The sequence below is a fragment of the Myotis nattereri genome (genome assembly GCF_964212035.1).
Source record: "Myotis nattereri genome assembly, chromosome: 3".
Taxonomy (NCBI): Eukaryota; Metazoa; Chordata; class Mammalia; order Chiroptera; family Vespertilionidae; genus Myotis; species Myotis nattereri.
This window is the reverse complement of record NC_138077.1, coordinates 196,205,903-196,228,425: the sequence shown is the minus strand read 5'-3', so window position 1 is coordinate 196,228,425 and position 22,523 is coordinate 196,205,903. Positions and strand designations below refer to the sequence as shown.

General features: G+C 41.0%; 1 protein-coding gene across 2 annotated transcripts in view; it reads left to right on the top strand.

The window, feature by feature from the left end:
* Window positions 1-22,523, top strand: part of KHDRBS1 (KH RNA binding domain containing, signal transduction associated 1) — a 41,786-nt gene that overhangs the window by 11,110 nt on the left and 8,153 nt on the right. The window contains exons 2-9 of one of the 2 annotated variants that reach the window (XR_013995724.1): window positions 3,245-3,369; window positions 4,372-4,488; window positions 8,755-8,901; window positions 14,274-14,407; window positions 15,246-15,447; window positions 15,964-16,031; window positions 17,198-17,256; window positions 20,433-20,625. Coding sequence is in view for 1 of the 2 variants with exons in the window: in XM_081087085.1 (XP_080943211.1) it covers window positions 3,245-3,369; window positions 4,372-4,488; window positions 8,755-8,901; window positions 14,274-14,407; window positions 15,246-15,447; window positions 15,964-16,031; window positions 17,198-17,256; window positions 20,433-20,530 (950 nt within the window). In the remaining variant the exon portion in view is untranslated. Of the gene's footprint in view, window positions 1-3,244; window positions 3,370-4,371; window positions 4,489-8,754; window positions 8,902-14,273; window positions 14,408-15,245; window positions 15,448-15,963; window positions 16,032-17,197; window positions 17,257-20,432; window positions 21,766-22,523 lie in introns of those variants that run through there. The other variant, XM_081087085.1, reaches the window with a different exon arrangement.

Sequence of the window (22,523 nt, the reverse complement as noted above, 5' to 3'; positions counted from 1 at the left end):
TCATAGGCTGCATTACATTGCATATAAACAAACCTTTCTACTGGGTCCAGTTTTTGTAGCCCTGCTTCCTATAAGGCGTACAATAGATTAATTGACTTTGGAGTCTTCCTGCCCTAACCAAGTAAAGTTTCTGGAAAGTGTTATAAAGTATAGCTGAAGGCCCTAGATCAGGGGTGGGCAAACTTTTTGACTCGAGGGCCACAATGGGTTCTTAAACTGGACCGGAGGGCCGGAACAAAAGTATGGATGGAGTGTTTGTGTGAACTAATATAAATTCAAAGTAAACATCATTACATAAAAGGGTACGGTCTTTTTTTTCAATAGTTTTATTCATTTCAAACGGGCGGATTTGGCCCGCGGGCTGTCGTTTGCCCACGGCTGCCCTAGATGGTAGCAATTAAGAAACACTGAGGTACATAGATAAAATGAAGTATGGCATTTATTCCTTTAGAACTTTTTAAAAATATATTTTTATTGATTTCAGAGAGGAAGAATAGAGAGATGGAAACATCAGTGATGAGAGAGAATCATTGATCGGCTGTCTCCTGCACGCCCCCCCGCCCCCCATTGGGGATCGGGCCCACATTGGGGATCGGGCCTATAACCCAGGCATGTGCCCTTGACTGGAATCGAACCTGGGAACCTTAAGTCTGAAGGCTGATGCTCTATCCACTGAGCCAAACCAGCTAGGGCCCTTTAGAACTTTTGAGGATTGAGTACCGAGTTTTCCAGCCTAAAAACTCAAGAAAAGATGTATTCAGAGATGATGGTCGGCTCAAAACTAGTGACTACAAAAAGTTAATATTAGCAGTTGGTGGGAAGGGGTGGAGGTTACCACCAGTAAAATAGCAAACAAATAAGATATTGAATGAAGCATTTAGTCTGTTGATTATAAGGTCAGATTTTTTTATACCAAGCAGTGAAAATAGGCACTGCCATTTACAGTTCCTCTCATAGGAGTAAATGTTTAGTTAAGGATACTTAGAATATGACTAGCAGTTTTAATTGTCAGAAAGGAAGGGAGTATGTGCTCTAGGATATAAGTAGGTCATTTAGCTCACTGTATACTATAACATCTGACATTCGGCTTTTTAGTAAACAGGAAGCTTTCTGTTTGAAATTCTGAACTCTTAGGAAGTCTGTGAGGGTCAAAGTAAATTTCCTTCTTCATCTGTGTACTTCACAATTGGACTTAGTCCAAACACTTTTTAAAACTGTCAGAATTTTAGATTTGCAGAATGTCTTTGAAGTAGTATATATTTTTAAAAAATATATTTTATTGATTTTTTACAGAGAGGAAGGGAGAGGGATAGAGAGTTAGAAACATCGATCACCTGCCTCCTGCACACCTCCTACTGGGGATGTGCCCGCAACCCAGGTACATGCCCCTGACTGGAATCGAACCTGGGACCCTTCAGTACACAGACTGACACTCTATCCACTATGCCAAACCAGGTTTTCAAAGTGTGGTCCCTAGACCAACAATATCAACATACCTGGTAACTTGTTAGAAATGCAGATTCCTAACACAAATCCCAGATTGGGGTTCTGGCCCAGCAGTCTAGTTTAATAAGCAAGCCCTCCAGGTGATTCTGATGCATACTAAAGTTTGAGACCCCTTGCCTTAAAATTACAGAAGATAGAAACTGTGGAAATATTATATAAGGAGAACATTTTGTGTTATTTAGAATGTCACACTGATTTTAGGGAATATAATTATGTATTTTGGGGGGAGAAGTATTGTTTGCTTCTCACATGTGCCCTGACCAGAAATCAAACCAGTGATCTTTCAGTGCACGAGAGGACGCTCAACCAACTGAGCCACACTTGCCGGGGGGGTGGGGGGGGGAATATAAATTTGTTACTGTTCTCAGTACACCATAGAACCTTTTAATTGCTGTTCATTACCTACACACACTACCCCCATCTCATTAGTATTCATATCATAGCACTTAACTATACTTCATTGCTAACGTCATTAACTGAGAACTCCAATATATAAAAATAGTGAAGTTGGGGACTATATTTGACTTGTTCTGTTGTATCTCCTATACTTTATAGCAGGAGTGGGGAACCATTTTTCTGCCAAGGGCCACTTGGATATTTAGAACATCATTTGTGGGCCATATAAAATTATCAGCTTAAAAATTAGCTTGCTATATTTGGTCAAACATTTAATAACTCACCCCTAATGCCTTGGCAGGGCCAGACCAAATGATTTCGTGGGCCAGACATTCCCCACCTCTGCTTTATAGGATAGGTGCCTGGCCTTTAGTAAGTCTCGCATATAGGTTAATGATTATACCTGTTTCTCTCCTTTCATCTGCCTTTTTTTAAAGAAACACTCAAGCCCTAACCAGTTTGGCTCAGTGGAGAGAGCGTCAGTCAGCCTGTGGACTGAAGGGTCCCGGGTTCGATTCCAGTCAAGGGCATGTACCTTAGTTGCGGGCACATCCCCGGTGGGGGGCGTGCAGGAGGCAGCTGATCAATGTTTCTCACCGATGTTTCTGACTCTCTATCCCTCTCCCTACCTCTGTGTAAAAAATCAATAAAATATATATTTTTTAAAAAAAGACATTGACTGAATTTGGGCTAGCTAATGTCGATACGTCTCAAGAAATGGGCTTTAATTAGCATGTGTACATATGTTATTTTATTCTGTTTTTCTAGCAGCCTCATGAAGTAGCTATCACCTCCATTTTATACATGAGGAAGCTAAAATTCAGAGCAATTAAATAACTTGCAAAGCTCACACAATTAGTGAGTAACTGTAAGAACCAGGTCTTTCAAACTCTTAAGGACTACTACTGTCCATAGTACTACTGTCCCTGGAATTTTAACAGGACTTTCCATTGTATATTTAAATTATTGATTTTTATTTTTTCATCAAGATACGACTTTGTACTTTTTCTTGATGCAGATTTTTATTTTTGCTTTTTTAGTTCATTTATCCTTTTTTCCTCATTTCTCCCCATTAATGTTGTTAAATCTCTTTATTCTAAGAAACATTTGAATGTCTCTAATGTAGACATTCAGGTGGGGTTTAAAGAGCAAACTGCTCTTACTAGGAGCAGGCTTTGGGTTTTCTGATCAAGTTAAGCTTTGGTGCTTTTAGTTATAGCACATTCATCTGAACTATTTGGTGTCATTACATGGTACTCCATGTTATTGCTTTATGCAGATTTAGAAATTTACCTTTATTCACCAGAGCAAAACTCAGTTAAATTCTGTTTCTTTTATTCAGAAATTGAGAAGATTCAGAAAGGGCTTTCAAAAAAGGACGATGAGGAAAATTACTTGGATTTATTTTCTCATAAGAACATGAAGCTGAAGGAGCGGGTACTGATACCTGTCAAGCAGTATCCCAAGGTAAGACAAAAAGTGCCTCATTTCTCCGAGTTGTCTTTGTAGGAGTGAGTCATGAGCTCTAATAACGACTTCCAGAGACTGTGGTGCATCAGAAACTTAAGCCTTTGAATCTTCTCTTCCATACTGTGTACTTGTTTCTGGCAATTGAAACAAGTAAGTCCATAACTGATTGCATAGATATAGCCAGGAAAGAAATGCAGTCATCTTATTAAAAAGGGTTTCTCAAATGTTTGTTCCAGCTCAAAGTTCAAAGAAAAAAAAATGAAACCTAAAGAGTTATTCTGTCAAAAGATTTCTTGACATGAAATCAAAATGAAGGAAGTTATAGCATAAATCCTTGAAGAGGTGGTTAACTGTATTTTTTACTCAAAGTTTTACTTTTAAAAAAATGCTTTCTCACCCTAACCGGTTTGGATCAGTGGATAGAGCGTCGGCCTGTGGACTGAAGGGTCCCAGGTTCGATTCCTGACAAGGGCATGTACCTTGGTTGCAGGCACATCCCCAGTAGGGGGTGTGCAGGAGGCAGCTGATGGATGTTTCTCTTTCGTCGATGTTTCTAAAGAGTTTCCCTTCCTCTCTGTAAAAAATCAATAAAATATATTTTTAAAAAAAATTTAAAAGTGCTTTCTCCACCTACTCCTTTTTCCTTTTTTCAGGAAAGCAATTAGTTATATTTAGTTTACCAAAAAAAAAGAAAAAGTACTAAACAAAGATTCCATGTGTGTGTTCTGAGGTGACTTCCTTAAAAATGTTTATGTATGTTAAAGTACTAGGGGTTGCAGTGTGATATTACATCTGAAATCCCAAAATCAACTCTAGGAACTACCACTTTCATAACCTTAGGCTAATCACTTCATCAGTACAACCTCAGTATATCCTTCAGTAAAATGGGAATGAAACTATACCTGTTTTATAGGGTTGTTGAGATCAAATGAGATAGTACATGTGGAAATATTTCATAGGAGTATGAATATTTAGAAATCTCTTTTTATTTTCTGTCAGTTCAATTTTGTGGGGAAGATCCTTGGACCACAAGGGAACACTATCAAAAGACTGCAAGAAGAGACTGGTGCAAAGATCTCTGTGTTGGGCAAAGGCTCAATGAGAGACAAAGCCAAGGTAAGTTCACTTAGTGAAGCAAGAAGACACCCTAATGCAAGCATGTCAAACTCACAGGCTAACATGGGCCAAATAAACAAGGTGTAAGTTTGTGTGCTGCAAAAAAAACACACAAAAGCTTTGATTTTCATAGAAATGTAGGTTTATTTCAATAGAGACATGCTGAATACAAAGAGCTGAAATAAATGAGTAATCATTAACATAAAATAATAGAACATTTTAATAAAAATTAATATTTTTTCTTGAACAGTAACTTACTAGACACAGAATAATTGCTCAAATTAATAAGCGTAACACAAATAAACCTATTTTTCTTGTTCTCTGAAAGCGAAATATTTCCTGTTGCACATACCAAACAACTCAGTACAAGACTAATGACGTGGCAATCGGCTGCTAAAATATTCGCTGCTAGTATTAGTGGAGAGAAATGGTGAGCCTGCATGTGAGGCACATAAGCGAAATGAATGCAACACGATTATAGTAATCAGTCATTAGCCAATGTTGTAGTTCATTAAAAATTACATATAACAGGATATTATAAAAATCAAGTTATGAAATTTTTATTAAAATTGTTCTTACATACTGTTATATTGGCTGGGCTGTAAAAATATTCATTATTGGGCCGCAAGTTTGACATGCTTGCCCTAATGCCGCCTTGTAGCCCAGGGTCCAGTATGAATGCATTATGGAAACTAGCACTTGTATATGTATAGAATGTGACTCCTTTAAATTTGTATTGGATATAAGAGATTATATAGATCAAGTTAGTTTGTAACCCTGAAAGAGTCTAGGTATGCCCAGGTGATTGTTTTTTTTCTGACTTTTGACTGCATAGTAATGGAAACAGCAGTGGCAACTATGGCATTAGAAAGCTTATCTATGAAAATTTGGAAGGGAAACTTACCCAGACTAAAAACACATTCTCTTTCCAGTAGCATGGAAAAGTGAGAGCAGTAGTGTTATACATGCAGGCAACACTGAGGATTAGTTGTTTGGTGTGTTTTTTTTTTATAGCCAGCTCTAATTCGAGGCCTGCTAAAAGAAGGTATTCCAACAGGAGCCATGAGTAATCCTGACAACAAAATCTAACGCTTATTTATTTTTTGTGTCATAGCCCAATACGTGTTGTATTCTTTGTAAGTGCCAAAAAACTTCCCACCAACACAGAATATTCCTAGCCTTCTAGGGTCAGGTTTTAGATGAGACATACATGCTACAGCCTAAAAACTTACTCTTTCAGTCCTCCTTTTATGCAGCCTAATTGATGAACATTGTTCTCTCAGACCCTCTTCTTTTGTCCATTCTCATTTCTCATTAGAAGAATCCAGTTAGGGCTGAAGTATGATATTCTAGCTAATGAAATTTACACGAGATTTTCTTCTCTCTATTCTAATTTCTTTTCTCCCCAGAACACCCCAGGCCATGTAAGCACATAGGAAGGGCTGGTGATTACCAGCTCTACCTGGGATTTAAAAGCACATGCTTGGCAATGAATAAATGAGTCAATCAAGGGTTGGCAAACAGTGTAGAGATTCCTCAAAAAATTAAAAATAGAACTGCCATGCAATATTGTAATTCTGGGTATTTATCCAAAAAAAACAAAAACACTAATTTGAAAAGATATATGCAGTCCTATGTTCAATGTAGCATTACTAATAATAGCCAAGATATGGAAGCAACCTAGATGTACATCAGTAGATGAATGGATAGTGGGTGCGTGCTGGAATATTATTCCTCAATTAAAAAAAAAAATGAAATCTTGCCATTTGAACATGGATGAACAGAGGGTATTATCCTAAATGAAATAAGTCAGACAGAAAAAGACAAATGTTGTATGATCTCATTTATATGATTCTAAAAACACAAAATAAATGAATAAACGAAACAAACACTCATTTAGAGAAGAAGTTGATGGTTGCCAAAGGGAAGGGGTGAGGAATGAGAATAAAAATAAATTAATTAAACTTTATTGTGCTTTTTCTTTTCACTTTTTTTGTTTGTCAAAAAAATTACTAAACATACAGAAATTATTGAATGTGACCCATAGCCAGTGAAGAAAATCAGTTGATAGAAAGAGGTCTGAGCCCTAGCCAGTTTGGCTCAGTGGATAGAATGTCAGTCTGCGGACTGAAAGGTCCTGGGTTGTGGGCTCGATCCCCAGTAGGGGGCGTGCAGGAGGCAGCCGATTAATGATTCTTTCATTGATGTTTCTGTCTCTCTCTCCCTCTTCCTTATTTTCTTCTCTGAAATCAATAAAATATATTTTTTTAAAAACAAGAAAGAAAGAAACCTGGAAATAATAGATTTTGGGATTTGCAGACAAGACTTTAAAATAGTTATTATAAATATAATAAATTTGGCCCTAACCAGTTTGGCTCAGTGGATAGAGCGTCAGCCTGCGGACTGAAAGGTCCCAAGTTCGATTCCAGTCAAGGGCATGTACCTTGGTTGCAGACACATCCCCAGTAGGAGGTGTGTAGGAGGTAGCTGATCGATGTTTCTCTCTCATTGATGTTTCTAACTCTCTATCCCTCTCCCTTCCTCTCTGTAAAAAATCAATAAAATATACTTTAAAATACATATATAATAAATTTGTTCAAAGATGTAGAGAAAAAATAATTAGGGGAGAGATGGAATGTATAGAAAATGAAAATGTAATAGCTGAAATGCAAATTTCACTAGATGAGCATAATACAATGTAAGACACTGAAAAAGGAAAAAGAAGAGGGTTGTAAATCAGAGAACTTAAAGGCAGGACTATTCAGGCCAAAGTAAGAAGATAAAAAGGACTGAAAGAAAACAGAGAGAGCAAGATATTGAAAACCTATTTGAAGAAATAATGACAGAAAAATTCCCCTACCTGGTGAAAGAAATAGACTTACAAGTCCAGGAAGCACAGAGAACCCCAAACAAGAAGAATCCAAAGAGGACCACACCAAGACACATCATAATTAAAATGCCAAGAGCAAAAGACAAAGACAGAATCTTAAAAACAGGAAGAGAAAAACAGTTAGTTACCTACAAGGGAGTACCCATACAATTGTCAGCTGATTTCTCAACAGAAACTTTGCAGGCCAGAAGGGAGTGGCAAGAAATATTCAAAGTGATGAATAGCAAGAACCTACAACCAAGATTACTTTACCCAGCAAAGCTATCATTCAGAATTGAAGGTCAGATAAAGAGCTTCACAGGTAAGAAAAAGCTAAAGGAGTTCATCACCACCAAACCAGTATTATATGAAATGCTGAAAGGTATCCTTTAAGAAGAGGAAGAAGAAGAAAAAGGTTCCATGAAGATTTCTCAGCTGACTCTGTTCGATATTCCAAAAAGAAGAAAATCTGTCAAGTCCAACAAGAAACATGTCAGGACCTCCAGATTTGAGGTCCAGAAATCTGAATTTAAAAAACCTCACAGGTAGGTCTGGAGAAATATACTTTCCTTCTGGTAATCTTAAAGATTTTAGAAATAGAGGGAATCTTTCAAAAATCCATTCCCATGATCTCTGGATGAGGAAACAAAGGCCCAGAAAGTTTTAAATAATTTACTGAAGGTCACATAACCACTTGGTAACAGAACCAGAACTAGATCCCAACTCTTCTACAAATTGCTTTCTTAAACAATAAAAACATAAAGATTATGCTTTTTCAAGATGTTTACAGAAAGGTCTACAGTTTCTAGATTCAGAAACTGAATTTATCTCTACAGGCTAATGACCTGGTTTTGCTGTTGTTTCTGTTCACTTACTTTCTAATTTGTCTACCAAAAATATGTATTAAGTGATCATACAAGAAAATGAAAAAAAAAAAAATCTTAAAAAAAAAGAAAAGAAAATGAACAGAATCTTAGTTGCCTGTGGAACATTATTGTGCAATCTGACATTTGTGCAATTGTAGTTCTAAGAGGGGAGTCAGGCAGAAAACAATTTAAGGAAAAAGTTAAAAAGAAATAAATGTTTGGTAATGAATCAGTGATTGGCAAACACCTGTTATCTGAATGGAGACTGGAATTAATTTGTTTTTTTTTATATCTTTTAATAGCTCCACCAGGGATTTAAAATAATAGTTAACTTATGGCAGCAAGACCAATTGTAGATTTAGCAGATTTGTATAAATTACTATTCTCCAGAGCTTGTTTTACTTTTTTCTTATGCTTTACTGTGTTCCTTAGATGTTATAGTTATTTCTTGCTGTTTCTTTGACCTTGAAGTTAAAGGTGTCATTAAATACCTAGTCTGTGATGTGATGTTTTGTTTTCGTTTTTCCACAGGAGGAAGAGCTGCGCAAAGGTGGAGACCCCAAATATGCCCATTTGAATATGGATCTGCATGTCTTCATTGAAGTCTTTGGACCTCCATGTGAGGCTTATGCTCTTATGGCACATGCTATGGAGGAAGTCAAGAAGTTTCTAGTACCGGTAAGGAAATCTATATCCTGTATCTTTTGAGCAAGAGAGAACTGGATTTTGTGCTGTTGCTAAGGCAGGGTTCTTAACCAGGGTCTCTGCATATTAGTATCTTAGGTCCACAGCATGTCTGGCATTCTAACATCTGGTTAACAAAGATTTAACAGTTTCTTCACTGAGCTAAGTATTTTGGTACTAGTGTGGAACCAGGTGATTATAGGAAAGTGACTTAAGGATTTGTGTTTTAGACTTTTCAGAGTCTAGAGCTGTGGTTGGCAAACTGTGGCTCGTGAGCCACATGCAGCTCTTTGGCCCCTTGAATGTGGCTCTTCCTAAGCCTTAGGAGTACCCTAATTAAGTTAATAACAGTGTACCTACCTATATAGTTTAAGTTTAAAAAATTTGGCTCTCAAAAGAAATTGCAATCATTGTACTGTTGATATTTGGCTCTGTTGACTAATGAGTTTGCCGACCACTGGTCTAGAGGATAACAGCGAGAAGCTTCTAGTATCCAATCTTAATGGATTCAATTTGAACTGAGTGTGTTCAGGGCTTTTTCTCCTGGAGGAGTTTACTCAAGTAGAGTTTGATTAGAAAGAGACCTGATTAATACAGGCTTGACCGTTGATATTAAACAGATCGGTGTGCAGCTCCTTTGAAAATGTAATTGAGGCCCAAGAAGAGTTAGAACAGACCAGGTTACCTGTCTTGCTTAGAGGGTCAATTCTTTGAATAAATAGAAAATGGTGCAATTTTTGCCTTTTAGTAAGGCTCGGTAGTTACTAGAATTAACATACTGTTGAATATTTAATAACCAAGGTTGAATCTGGAACCTTAGGAAGCATTTGCAGTATTATTCAACTAGAAGTGAGTAAGCATCATATTTTCATCATTAAAACTAACGGGGGTGACTACAGTTCTTGGTTTTCTTGGCTGTGTAAAATGAGGGAACTAGAACAAAATGTGGCCCGGCCTGTGTGGTTCAGTGGTTGAGCATTGACCTATGAACCAGGAGGTCACGGTTCGATTCCCAGTCATATTTTGTTTTCATATTTTTGTAGGCTCCTAAAAAGAGCCTACAGCCTTGATAACTATGTTCTTAGATCCCATACAATAAGCAGACACTATGTTGCAGGGTCTATCCCCACTGGGGGGCATGCAGGAAGCAGCCGATCATCATTGACATTTCTATCTCTATCTTCCTCTTAAAATCAATTTTTTAAAAAATTTTTAAGAGAGAACTAAATTGGTGTCCAGAGGATGTGAGGACTGGTAGAGCAAAAATTTATAAGCATTGTGTACCTACAATGCTGAGTTTCAAGGATTCCAACACTGTCTCAAGTATCTCAGCAGCTGCTTTGCTTACAACTACCTTGTCTTCATTAGGATGTTCAACATGAAACAGCCAAATTTAAATATCCTGGAGAAAAACCCAGAGCTGGTCAATTTTTCCTTAAGGGAATTCTTTTGACTCTTTTTGAGGTGTTGTATTGAAGCATCCTGAGCCAATCCAGTTTCTGAACGTGACTACAGGGGAGTGCCCATCTCCTCTTTATCATTGGTCTCAGCATATTTCTCAAAAGGAATAGGCTTACAAGACTTCCATGTAAGTGGATCTTCAACAAAGATTCCTGCCAGGGAGATCTGGGTTTCCTCAGTGTTCATGTGGCATTTGGGAGACTCTAAAGAAATTGGCTGTCAATGGTCACTTGATTCCCCAGTGTGAGTCTTAAGCAGCAATAATGTGTAACGTAGGAGGACGAGGTAAAGAGCTATGGAGGGGCATCTTTGTGGTGACTAGAATTTTCTATTCTTAAAACTTTATCCACCTGGACTGTGTAAAAATGCATGTAGTATTAAGACTGAATGACTCCGGAGGGGGCGGTCAGTTGGGGAAAAAGACATGTAAAACTTTAGACAATAAAAAAGTTATTTAAAAAGACTGAATGGCTCTTATCAGGAAATATGTGAAAAGATTTGCAGATGACACTTGACTCAGTTCTTCCCTCTTGTGAAGGAAAAAGAATGAGCCTGTTTTTGCATCCATTACCAGAGTTGTACATTTTCCCCTTGGAGCCATTAACTATATCAGAGAGACTTCCAGTACAGTAGGAAGAGCACTGGACTGGGAGCTTTATCTGCATCATCTTGAACAAGTTACTATTTCATTTTTTGAGTTTTATTCATCTCAAACATAATGTTAAGTAACTGGTAGGTGCCTTGGGTCTGAAGTTACAAAAAATGGCTCCTGGGAGTTCACAATCTAGTGAGAAAGACAAATCAGCAATTCTAAAATGATGTGGTAACTGCTCTGGTAGAGAAAATAAACATGGTGCCATGGAAAAAGAAGAGAGACTGGGAGGTGGCATCAAGAGAAAGTTTTTCAAAAGAGGTAATGTTTTAGATTGTCTTGTAAGAGTGGGTTAAAGTCCCTCAGGTAGACAAGAAAAGGGTATTAAGTTTAACTAGAGGCCCGGTGCATGACTTTGTGCATGGGGGGGGGGGGCGGTCCCTCAGCCCAGCCTGTGCCCTCTTGCAGTCTGGGACCCCTTGGGGGATGACCACCTGCTGGCTTAGGCCCGCACCTTATCTGGGTGGAGGGGTGATAGGGGGTGGGGTGGGGCCGGCCGGGGGAGGGGCCATGGGTGGTTGGCCCGCCGTCCCCACCCCCTGGTCAAACTCCCAGTTGAGGGGACAATTTGCATATTAGCCTTTTATTATATAGGACTAGAGGCCCGGTGCACAGAAATTTGTGCACTCGTTTTGCGGGGGGGGGGGGTCCCTCAGCCCAGCCTGTGCCCTCTCGCAGTCTGGGGCCCCTCGGGGGATGACCACCTGCTGGCTCAGGCCCGCTCCCGGCGGGGGGGGGGGGGGGGGGATTGGGCCTAAGCTGGCAGTCAGACATCCCTCTGGGAGCCCTCGGGGGATGTCCACTTGCCAGTGGGGAGCAGGCCTAAGCTGCAGTCGGACATCCTTAGCACTGCTGAGGAGGTGGGAGAGGCTCCCACCACCACCACTGTACTGGCAGCTGTCAGCCTGGCTAGTGGTTGAGCAGAGCTCCCACTGTGGGAGCGCACTGACCACCAGGAGGCAGCTCCTGCATTGAGCATCTGCCCCCTGGTGGTCAGTGTGTGTGATAGTGACCAGTCATTCCCAGTTGTTCTGCTGTTAGGGTCAATTTGCATATTACCCTTTTATTATATAGGAGTGCCTGGCCAGCCTGGGTGAGGGGCTTATGGCTGTTTGCAGGCTGGCCACAGCCCCTCAGTGTGAGGGTCCCCACTGGGGTGCCTGGCCAGCCTGGGTGAGGGGCTGATGGCCATTTGCAGGCTAGCCACAGCCCCTTCAGGGTGCGGGGGGGTCCTGCTGGGGTGCCTGGCCAGTCTGGGTGAGGGGCTGAGGGCTGTTTGCAGGCTGGTCACAGCCCCTTCAGGATGGGGGTCCCCCCTAGGGTGCCTGGCCATCCTGAGTGAGGGACTGATGGCTGTTTGCAGGCTGGCCACAGCCCCTCAGTGTGGGGGTCCCCACTGGGGTACCTGGCCAGTCTGGGTGAGGGGCTGAGGGCCGTTTGCAGGCTGCTAAGCCCCCCAGCGGGGATCCTCACCCCATGAGGGTGTGGCCAGCCTGGGTGAGGGACTGATGGCTGTTTGCAGGCTGGCCACAGCCCCTTCAGTGTGGAGGTCCCCACTGGGGTGCCTGGCCATCCTGGGTGAGGGGCTGAGGGCTGTTTGCAGGCTGGCCTTAGCCCCCAGCCACCCAAGCTCCCAGTGGAGGCTGGCTGGAAGCAGGTTTCTGGGATTTATTTAGCTTCTGTAGTTGAAACTTTGTTGCCTTTAGCGGAGGCCACAGTGGGCTCAGGGCTGGCAGGAAGCTTGGCTTCCTCCATCGCCCGGGCAACCAAGCCTCCTGCTTGCTCCAGCTCCATGGCTGTTGGCCGCCATCTTGGTTGGGTTAATTTGAATATAGTCTCTCTGATTGGCTGGTGGGCATGGCTTAGGGCATAGTGAAGGTACGGTCGATTAGCATCTTTGTCTTTTATTAGTGTAGATGACTCAAAGCCTACATTCTGAATTCACATCTGGAGTCTGCCACTTACTATCTCTATGTCTCCTTACTTCAGGGTTGTTTTGAAGATTAAACTGATAAGTTTATATAAAGCTTATTATATAATGCTTAATACATATAGCTTAATTTATGGTTAGTGGCTTTTATTATTCTAGGAAGAGGAAACTATTTGCAAGAATGGATATGTAAGAGTATGCCAGAATCTGAACTACAAGTTGTTCAGCCTGACTAGAAAGGAGGTTATACTTAAGATGGGAGTGATGATCTGGAGAGTTAGGCAAGGACCACATCAACAAGAGCTATGATCTATAATAATAAAAGCATAATATGCAAATCAACCAAACGACCCAACAGCAGAACGACCATCCAGACCACCTTCCAGACGACCACGCTATGACATGCACTGGCACCAGGCCAGCCAAGGCGGGTGCGATGCAACTGGTCAGGGGGCCCCCCGCCATCGCCTCACAAAGGTGAGGCCCAGGCCACTGGCCAGCAACGCTGTGTATACAGGGCCGGCCAGCGATCGCCCTGCAGAGGGAGGCCCAGGCCAGCCAAGCGATCGCACGCCACGCCTGTCGCCCACAGAGAGAGGCGACCAGTGGTCGGGGAGGGAGGACAGCACCGCAAAGATGGCAAGCAGTGACAGTGGCAGGGGTGGGACTAGCTGCCTGCATCCAGAGGAATGAAAGCCCGATAGGCCCTGATCACTGGCCAGGCCTAGGAACCCTACCCGAGTGGTACCGGTTGCAGGAGGGCGCAGGCTGGGCTGAGGGACACCCCATCTCCCCCCGCCGCCCTCCCCCCCCCCCACACACACACACACACACTCCATCCCCCATGCACTAATTTTGTGCACCGGGCCTCTAGTGCAGTGACGGCGAACCTCTGACGCACGTGTCAGAGGCGACATGTAAACTCATTTTTTTTTGGTTGATTTTTCTTTGTTAAATTGTTAAATGGCATTTAAATATATAAAATAAATATCAAAAATATAAGTCTTTGTTTTACTATGGTTGCAAATATCAAAAAATTTCTATATGTGACACGGCACCAGAGTTAAGTTAGGGTTTTTCAAAATGCTGACATGCCGAGCTCAAAAGGTTCGCCATCACTACTCTAGTGTTTTAATAAAGATAAGGTACTTTCCTCAAAGAGGAACAGGCAGGGTGCCATTTGACTTCAGAGAATGAATGATCTCTGATATTTCATCTGGGCTTTCAAATTTGTTCTTAGCATTCAAGGCTCATGTGAGCTAGAAGGCTTCCCAGCAAAAGTTGGAAATGTTATACAACAATCCTATTATCTTTCTTTTGCAGGATATGATGGATGATATCTGTCAGGAGCAGTTTCTAGAGCTGTCCTATTTGAATGGAGTACCAGAGCCCTCTCGAGGACGTGGGGTGCCAGTGAGAGGCCGGGGTGCTGCCCCTCCTCCTCCACCTGTCCCCAGGTAAAAATAATGTAAACAACCAGAAATAGGATGTAAATTTGACCGCTAGTACCATCTCTCTCTTTTTGGTGCTCTTATCTCCAGCTTAGAAGGAGTCATATCCTTCATTGAGTGGAATTCTAGCTCTTGAGCATTTGGCCATAGTCAAGTGTAGCAGTCCTTCTGAAACTTTTGGTCTTTTAATTTTGGACAGTCATAGCATTTTTACTTTTTAAATATGTTTTTATTGATTTCGGAGAGAGATAGAAACATCAATGATGAGAGAGAATCATTGATCTCTTGCCTCCTGAATGCCCCCACTGGGGGGTCGAGCCTGCAACCCAGGCATGTGCCCTGACCGGGAATCGAACCACGACCTCCTAGTTTTCATAGGTCGACGCTCAACTATTGAGTCATGCCAGTCGGGCCAGTTATAGCATTTTTAAATGATCACTGACTTTAGCATTTTACCTTTTGTTACTGATCTTTATGGAGTGTTCCAACTCTCCAAAGCAGTTTATTGTGGGACCTGGGGAATCTTCCATTGTGGGGTTTTTACCTACTCATACTTTCCTCTAGGTTTTAATAATAGTTTTTTTAAGGCATCATAAAATCTGGCTAGTTCCAGAATTTGCACACAAATCTGACCATGTAAGTAGCGTATTTATTTAAAAACCTCTTTCAATAATAAAGATAAATTATAAAAAAGGAAGTAACTAAAAAAAAAAATAATCTCCATTTAAAATAAACTTTCTTAGATGATGTGTTATGGAATCATGCACCTAAAACCTGTATAATTTTGTTAACTAGTGTCACCCCAATAAATTCAATTAAAAGGGGGGAAACTTTCTTTTTATAGGGGCCGTGGTGTTGTACCACCTCGTGGGGCTTTGGTGCGTGGTACGCCAGTGAGAGGAGCCATCACCAGAGGTGCCACCGTGACTCGAGGAGTGCCACCCCCACCTACTGTGAGGGGTGCTCCAACACCAAGGGCACGGACAGCAGGCATCCAGAGAATACCTTTGCCTCCACCCCCTGCACCAGAAACATATGAAGATTATGTAAGAAGTTTGAACAATGTGCCATTTCCCACTACCTAGAAGGTTGCCAAAGGAAGTTGAATGACAGGGCCTTGGTCCTTGATGTAGGTGGCAGGGATTGCCTGTAAGATTCAGAATCTGCTCTTTTCTCTTTCAGTGAATGTTAATGTAGGAGAAGATTTTTCCATTTTAAGCATGGTTTGCTACCATATGTATGTAGATTAAACAGGAAATAAGCTGTTCCTTGATATATAGTATTTTACTAAAGGGATCTCCCACTACTACCAGTTCAACTTTGTACCTTATTTCCTGCTCACACTTGGTTTTTGTTTTTGTTTCTTTTTTGTTCGTTTTGTTGTTTCGTTTCGTGTTTTAAAAATAACCCTTTCTCTCTCGACTATTTCACAATGGGTGTTAACATTTGGGAGGGAAAGTTCATGTTCTGTTAATGTAGAAGCCTGCCATCCTCCCATGGGATATAATTATCATCTCTACTCTCTGTGATTCTGACTTGTTATTTCATTTCATTTGTTCTAGGGATATGATGATACATATGCAGAGCAGAGTTATGAAGGCTACGAGGGCTATTACAGCCAGAGCCAAGGGTAAGTCAGGCAATAGAGGTGCTGTTTCTTGTCCTGGGGATGGATGGCAGGGCGGGGGTTAGGGGGGAGAGGAAGGGACAGAGATTTAGGCAACACAAATCTAGGAAGCAGTATGGCTTACCTTTTGAGGGGATCTACTATGCTTTGGACATCTGTAAGTTTGGATAATTATGAATCTTGAATTATATTGTAGAATCTGAAAGTAGAAAAATTCCTGAGCTGTGACTACATGGAAACAAAGGAGAAATGCCTTTAAATTATTTATTTTTATTTTTATTTTTTTTTAATATATTTTATTGATTTTTTACAGAGAGGAAGGGAGAGAGATAGAGAGTTAGAAACATCGATGAGAGAGAAACATCGATCAGCTGCCTCCTGCACATCTCCTACTGGGGATGTGCCCACAACCCAGGTACATGCCCTTGACCGGAATCGAACCTAGGACCTTTCAGTCCGCAGGCCGACGCTCTATCCACTGAGCCAAACCGGTTTCGGCTAAATTATTCATTTTTAAAAAATATCACAATCACAGTAAAATTGTATAAAAGTTTAAAAGGAAACTAGAATTCCACTGCAATAGCTTGGGTTCTTTTCTGCACTTTTTCTTTTTTTATTTCTTTAAGATTTTTTATTGAATTTGAGAGAGAGAAACATCCATGTGAGGGCAAAACATTAATCACCTGCCTCCTGCACACCCCCTACCCAGAATCAAGCCTGCAACCCAAGGATGTGCCCTGACCGCGAATCAAACTGGCAACTGAGACATAGTGGGCAGGGCTGCGCTTTTCTTTAAAAACATTTTTTGTGTATATGTATTTTAGCTGTGATTGATTGAAAAGATGTCTTATAATTCTACATGGGGGACAAGGTAGTTCTCATGTTTGTTTATTCTCTTCCAGTGAGCACTGTGGTCAATTTTATATTGTGCTTTTCCACTTTAAGTTGTGTGGTATCCATTTTTCTTTGCTACAGTTGTTATCCATTTTCTTATGAGTACATAGTTATACATATGTTGGTAATGTTTTATGGTTTGAAGATGGGGGGGTGAGCATTTTCCTTTATTATACACACAGTAAAATGACTGAAACATGGAAGTATTTGGGAGAAAGGTGAAACTGAAACATAGTTGCTGTATGGCTCTCTAACACTCTGTCTTTGGCTTTTAGGGACTCAGAATATTATGACTATGGACATGGGGAGGTTCAAGATTCTTATGAAGCATATGGTATGTCTTTATTTCTGTGTTGGGGCAGAATGTGTAAGTAAGTGCCTGAGAGACTACTGGATTATTGAGGATCAAACAGTCACACACCTGAGGAGAACCCTTTAAAGGCCAAGTTGTTGGTAGATGTAACAAAGGAATCCTACTCTTAACTTAAATTTTGTGGTGTGCGATAGAGATAGGGGTACTATTACCCTTGGAAGGCTATGAAAATGTCCTAGGGCTCAGCAAACTAGTTTGCCTGGTTGGGACAGCAAACTTTTTTTTAAAATCCTCACCTGAGGATGTTTTTTCTATTAATTTTTAGAGATAGTGGAAGGGGAGGTATGGTGAGAGGGAGGGAGAGAAAGAGAAACATCAATATGAGCGATACATCGATTGACTGCCTCCCACACTCACCCCGACCAGGGGTAGGGAGGTCAATCGCAACCCAGGCCCCATGCCCTTGGACCGGAATGGAACCAGTGACACTTTGGTGCACATACCAGTGCTCTAACCTCTTTGCAACACCAGCCAGGGCTGGGGCAGTAAACTTTTAAGCTGATGTTGATTTTTTTTCCTACTTTAGGCTAGGAGATGGCTAGACCTAGGGTATGTTGCTGGGGCTTTGCTGCTGATACCTAGACCACATTGATGGATAATAAGAATTTCATTATATCCAATTCTGCTCTTCTGCCCTACCTCACTTTTAAAAACAATTTTGTATCTCATCGAACAGAATCCCAATGTAGAGGAAAGAATAGCTGAAAGAAACCGAGATTGCAAGTAGCTAGCCAGAGCAAATTGGGGCAAGAATAACACCTGTTAGACTCAGATTAGAGACAGTGGGGTTGAGCCAATTCAGGGCAGTACTGGCGTCAAGATCCTTACTGTTTTGGAGACATCTCAACTCCTAAGAGAGCTATAGGGGCTGGGATGGCTGCATAACCAAACTGTCTTCCCTGAGGTTTAGTTGAAAATGCATTGCTCAAGAGTGTCTCAAGAGCCAATAAAGGCCTCGCGTTAATGGGCGCCAGAGGGAGTGCCAGGTGGTCACAGGTGCAGAGAGGGAGCAGCCTTTTAAATGTGAGATATTTTAAACATACCTAAAGGAATTCTAGAATCCTTGGCAAGAGGTTCAGCAGTTGACAGATCTTCTTAAGATGCTAGTTGACAATCGCCCTCTTCCCCTAGCTGAAAGAGGGGAGCTTCTTAGGGCCTCCCACAAATGGACAAGCTGAGCTCAACGACTCAGCACAGTATGTAGTAACCACTCAGCTACTTGCCCAGGGAAGCAGTTTTTACTAATTCTAGCTAAATGGCATTGGACATTTGCCATCAGTAACTTCTATTCATATGCCACTATTTAGAAGAGCCGTATGATTGCCCTGGGGTAGTTCCCTCCCTTCAGTGAGGCAGCACAATGGGCCTCTGTATGTGTTGACTATATTGCATTTCTGTTTTACTGGATAAAAGACTGGACTGAAAGAGGCAGACTGCTCCTTATGCCCCTGGTATGATGTTACCATGGTAATCTGTTCTGATTTCTGCCTTTGTAAAGATAATTAGAAAAAATAAACTATCTTGTTGGTACCCAGAAACAATTTGGAAAGTGATGGACATACCTATTATACTAGGCATAAGAAACAGGCTTAGATAGGGTGCTGTGTGACTTTAGATCCATATAAGGGATTTTTTAATATATATTGGGGGGGGGGGATTTCTGTTTCTCCCCCTTATCATCAAGACTCGCTGCCTCCCATCATCAATATTTATTGAGCATTTACAGTGTACTAGGCACAACAGAACATACAAGAAAACATTGTCCCTGCTCTTGGGAAGCTTACATTCTAAAAGAAAAAAATACACTTCTTTCAAAATGGTATTTTTATTTGGTGTTTTTGCAAGGTACTTAGGGATATATTTTTAATTGATTTCATAGAAGAAGGGAGAGGGAGAGAGAGATAGAAACAGCAAGAATGAAAGAGAATCATTGATTGGCTGCCTCCTGCACGTCCCCTACTGAGGCTTGAGCCCGCAACCTGGGCATGTGCCCTTGACCGGAATCAAATCCAGGACCCTTCAGTCTGCAGGCCAACCCTCTATCCACTGAGCCAAACCGGCTAGGGCCATATAGGGGATTTTATTTTTTATTATATATTTTTTATATTTTTTATTTCAGAGAGGGAGAGTGGGGGGGAGAGAGAGAGAAACATCAATGATAAGAGAGAAACATTGATCGGCTGACTCCTGCATGCCCCCCAATGGGAACCGAGCCCACAACCTGAGCATGTGCCCTGACTAGGAATCGAACCGTGACCTCCTGGTTCATAGGTCGATGCTCAACCACTGAGCCATAGAGGGGATTTTAAACCTATAGTGATGGAGGCAGATGTTTGTGAATGCAGGCAGCTGGAGAAATACTTCAGGAATGAACTGGCATGGGTAAAATATGGCAGTGAATGTGAAGAATAAGCTTATAAACACAACTCATTTTTATGAGAGGTCAGCTCTAGAAATAAGTGATCCTCTCCCTCACATTTTTCCATATCACAATGGAAAACCATTTGAAGATATCACCTATGTTGTCTGGCTTCTCTGGACGGGCTTCTCTGGACTAATGGCATCAGGGCGGAAATAATGAATTCTCCTAATTAGTGCTCTAAACACGATTGTACTTTGCTCTACCAGAGCATTGGGCCGCAGCTCTGCTGGTTGGGAGCCTCATGAAAAGTGGTACTTGCTTGCTTCTCCCAGAGAGCCAGGGGACACTTCTCCATGAGGAAGCCTGACTTTCTGTTATATGGAAAGGGAGCTACCTGCTTCACCTTACCTGAGGCTGTCTGGTTGCTTTGGGAACAGATATTGCAAACCCATTGAGATTGATTTCCTCACTGTCTCAGCAAGTGTTGGGTTTATCCAGGTTTGGGGACTGGAGTATAAATCATGTTGCCTGTGGAGACCCTCTTTGCTGGAGATTATTCCAAGCCCTGTTTGGGCTGTTTGCTTGTGTCTATCCACTCAAAACTTCCCTCCAGTTGGGAAATTGCCTAAGCTGCTCAGGAGGGCCAAGTAGAGGGAAAAGCAAGGGCTACTGGGTAGGTAGCAAAGCAGTGTTTCTTTGCCAGGTGACTTACCCGTGCTCATCCTCAGATGCCATTGACACATGGTTTTATAAACTGTTCTTGCTTTCCCCATAGGCCAAGACGACTGGAATGGGACCAGGCCGTCGCTGAAGGCCCCTCCAGCTAGGCCGGTGAAGGGAGCATACAGAGAGCACCCATATGGACGTTATTAAAAACAAACATGAGGGGAAAATATCAGTTATGAGCAAAGTTGTTACTGATTTCTTGTATCTCCCAGGATTCCTGTTGCTTTACCCACAACAGACAAGTAATTGTCTAAGTGTTTTTCTTCGTGGTCCCCTTCTTCTCCCCACCTTACTCCATTCTTAACTCTGCATTCTGGCTTCTGTATGTAGTATTTTAAAATGAGTTAAAATAGATTTAGGAATATCGAATTAATTTTTTTAAGTGTGTAGATGCTTTTTTTTCTTTGTTGTTTAAATATAAACAGAAATGTACCTTTTATAATAAAAAAAAGAAGTTGAGTAAAAAAAACCACCACAAACCTGTTAGTTTCAAAAGTGACATTGCTTGCTTAAAGGTTCTGAAGTTAAGGCTTGTTAACTTTATCTTAGTTTTGATTTGAGGCATCCCGTATAGCTGTAGTTGCAGAATCCCAAACTAGGCTACATTTCAAAATTCAGGGCTGTTTAAGATTTAAAATCACAAACGTTAACGGCAATAGGTGCCACCATGTAAAAGTGAGCTCAGACGTCACTAAAAATGTTTCCTTTAAAAGCACATGGCGGTTGAATCTTAAGGTTAAATTTTAATATGAAAGATCCTCATGAATTAAATAGTTGATGCAATTTTAACATTAATTGACTTAAAAAACAACAACAAGATTAGGTTTGTAAAAATGACTTTTTCATTATGTGGGTTTTGAAATCTAGCCCCAGACATACAGTGTTGAGAGATACTTAGTGGAAAGTAGGCTTTGAAGAGTTTAATTGGGGGAGAGGGGTTTGCCACCTGAATTGAATCTGATGCAGAGCTTTTTAGCCACAGTCTTTAAATAATAGTACTAATAATTAAAATTTCAGTATTTAAAAAGAAAGTGTTTTGTCCATCTGAGATTCTACACTCCATGAAAAGCTCACTTGGACACTGGGGCCAAAAGCTGATAATTTTTTAAGTTTGACAATATTGAACTGTTCCCAAGGTAGTCAGTGAAGTATGTCTCAACACTAGCATGATATAAAAAGGGACACTGCAGCTGAATGAAAAAGGAATCAAAATCCACTTTGTACATAAGTTAAAGTCCTAATTGGATTTGTACCATCCTCCCATTTTGTTCTTGGAAGATTAAATGCTACATGTGTAAGTCTGCCTAAATAGGTAGCTTAAACTTATGTCAAAATGTCTGAAGCAGTTTGTCAATAAAGTTTAGTCCTTTTTTAATCAAAGTAAATGTGATGAATTGTCATTTTTGTGGGTGGACAATAAAATAGTTTTCTCTTTCAAATAAACTTAAATTAATTATAAAGTTAATGGTCTTGTTAAAAGTTGGAGCTTGGAGACATTCTTAAAAGTTGTGGTGGGGATTTTATTTTAAGTTTACCAAAAAAAGTTTATGAGTTGTTAAGTTTTAGTTTAAAAATAACCAAAGCTTTTTCACCCCCTGGAAGTTGTTGAAAACAGTTTTATCTAATCCTATCACAAAATCTAATTTCTGGAGAGAAAAAAACAACTAAACCAAAGCTTGGATTGGTTTCCATACAGAGGTGTCAATATTTAAAGTGCCAGCCACCTTGTTCACATCTACTATAGAGTCCCTTGGTGGTCCTACAAGTGACACCAAATAATCTCTGTGAGATTGGAAAGGGATAGCACCTGCTTTCGAGATGACAGTTCAGCAAACTCTGGGTTCACTTAAGGGTTTCCCTTCTAATCCCAAAAATGCTATTAATAAATCAGCTGGGCTGGGGCAGGATCTGGCATGATAGGCTGGCTCTGTACTCCCTCCTGAGAGATCAAGAGGAAATGATGGAATTGGTTGGCCCTGTTTCTACTCCTCTGTTAATTTTTAGGGTTTGCATGCCTTCTCTAAGTGAGCCACCTAAAACTGCTCGGGGGTGAAAAATCCTCTTGTATGAAGTGCCAAGCTGCCTGCAGCAGTGCATGATGGACATTTTTTTTCTTTTTAAAACACACCAACAAAAAATG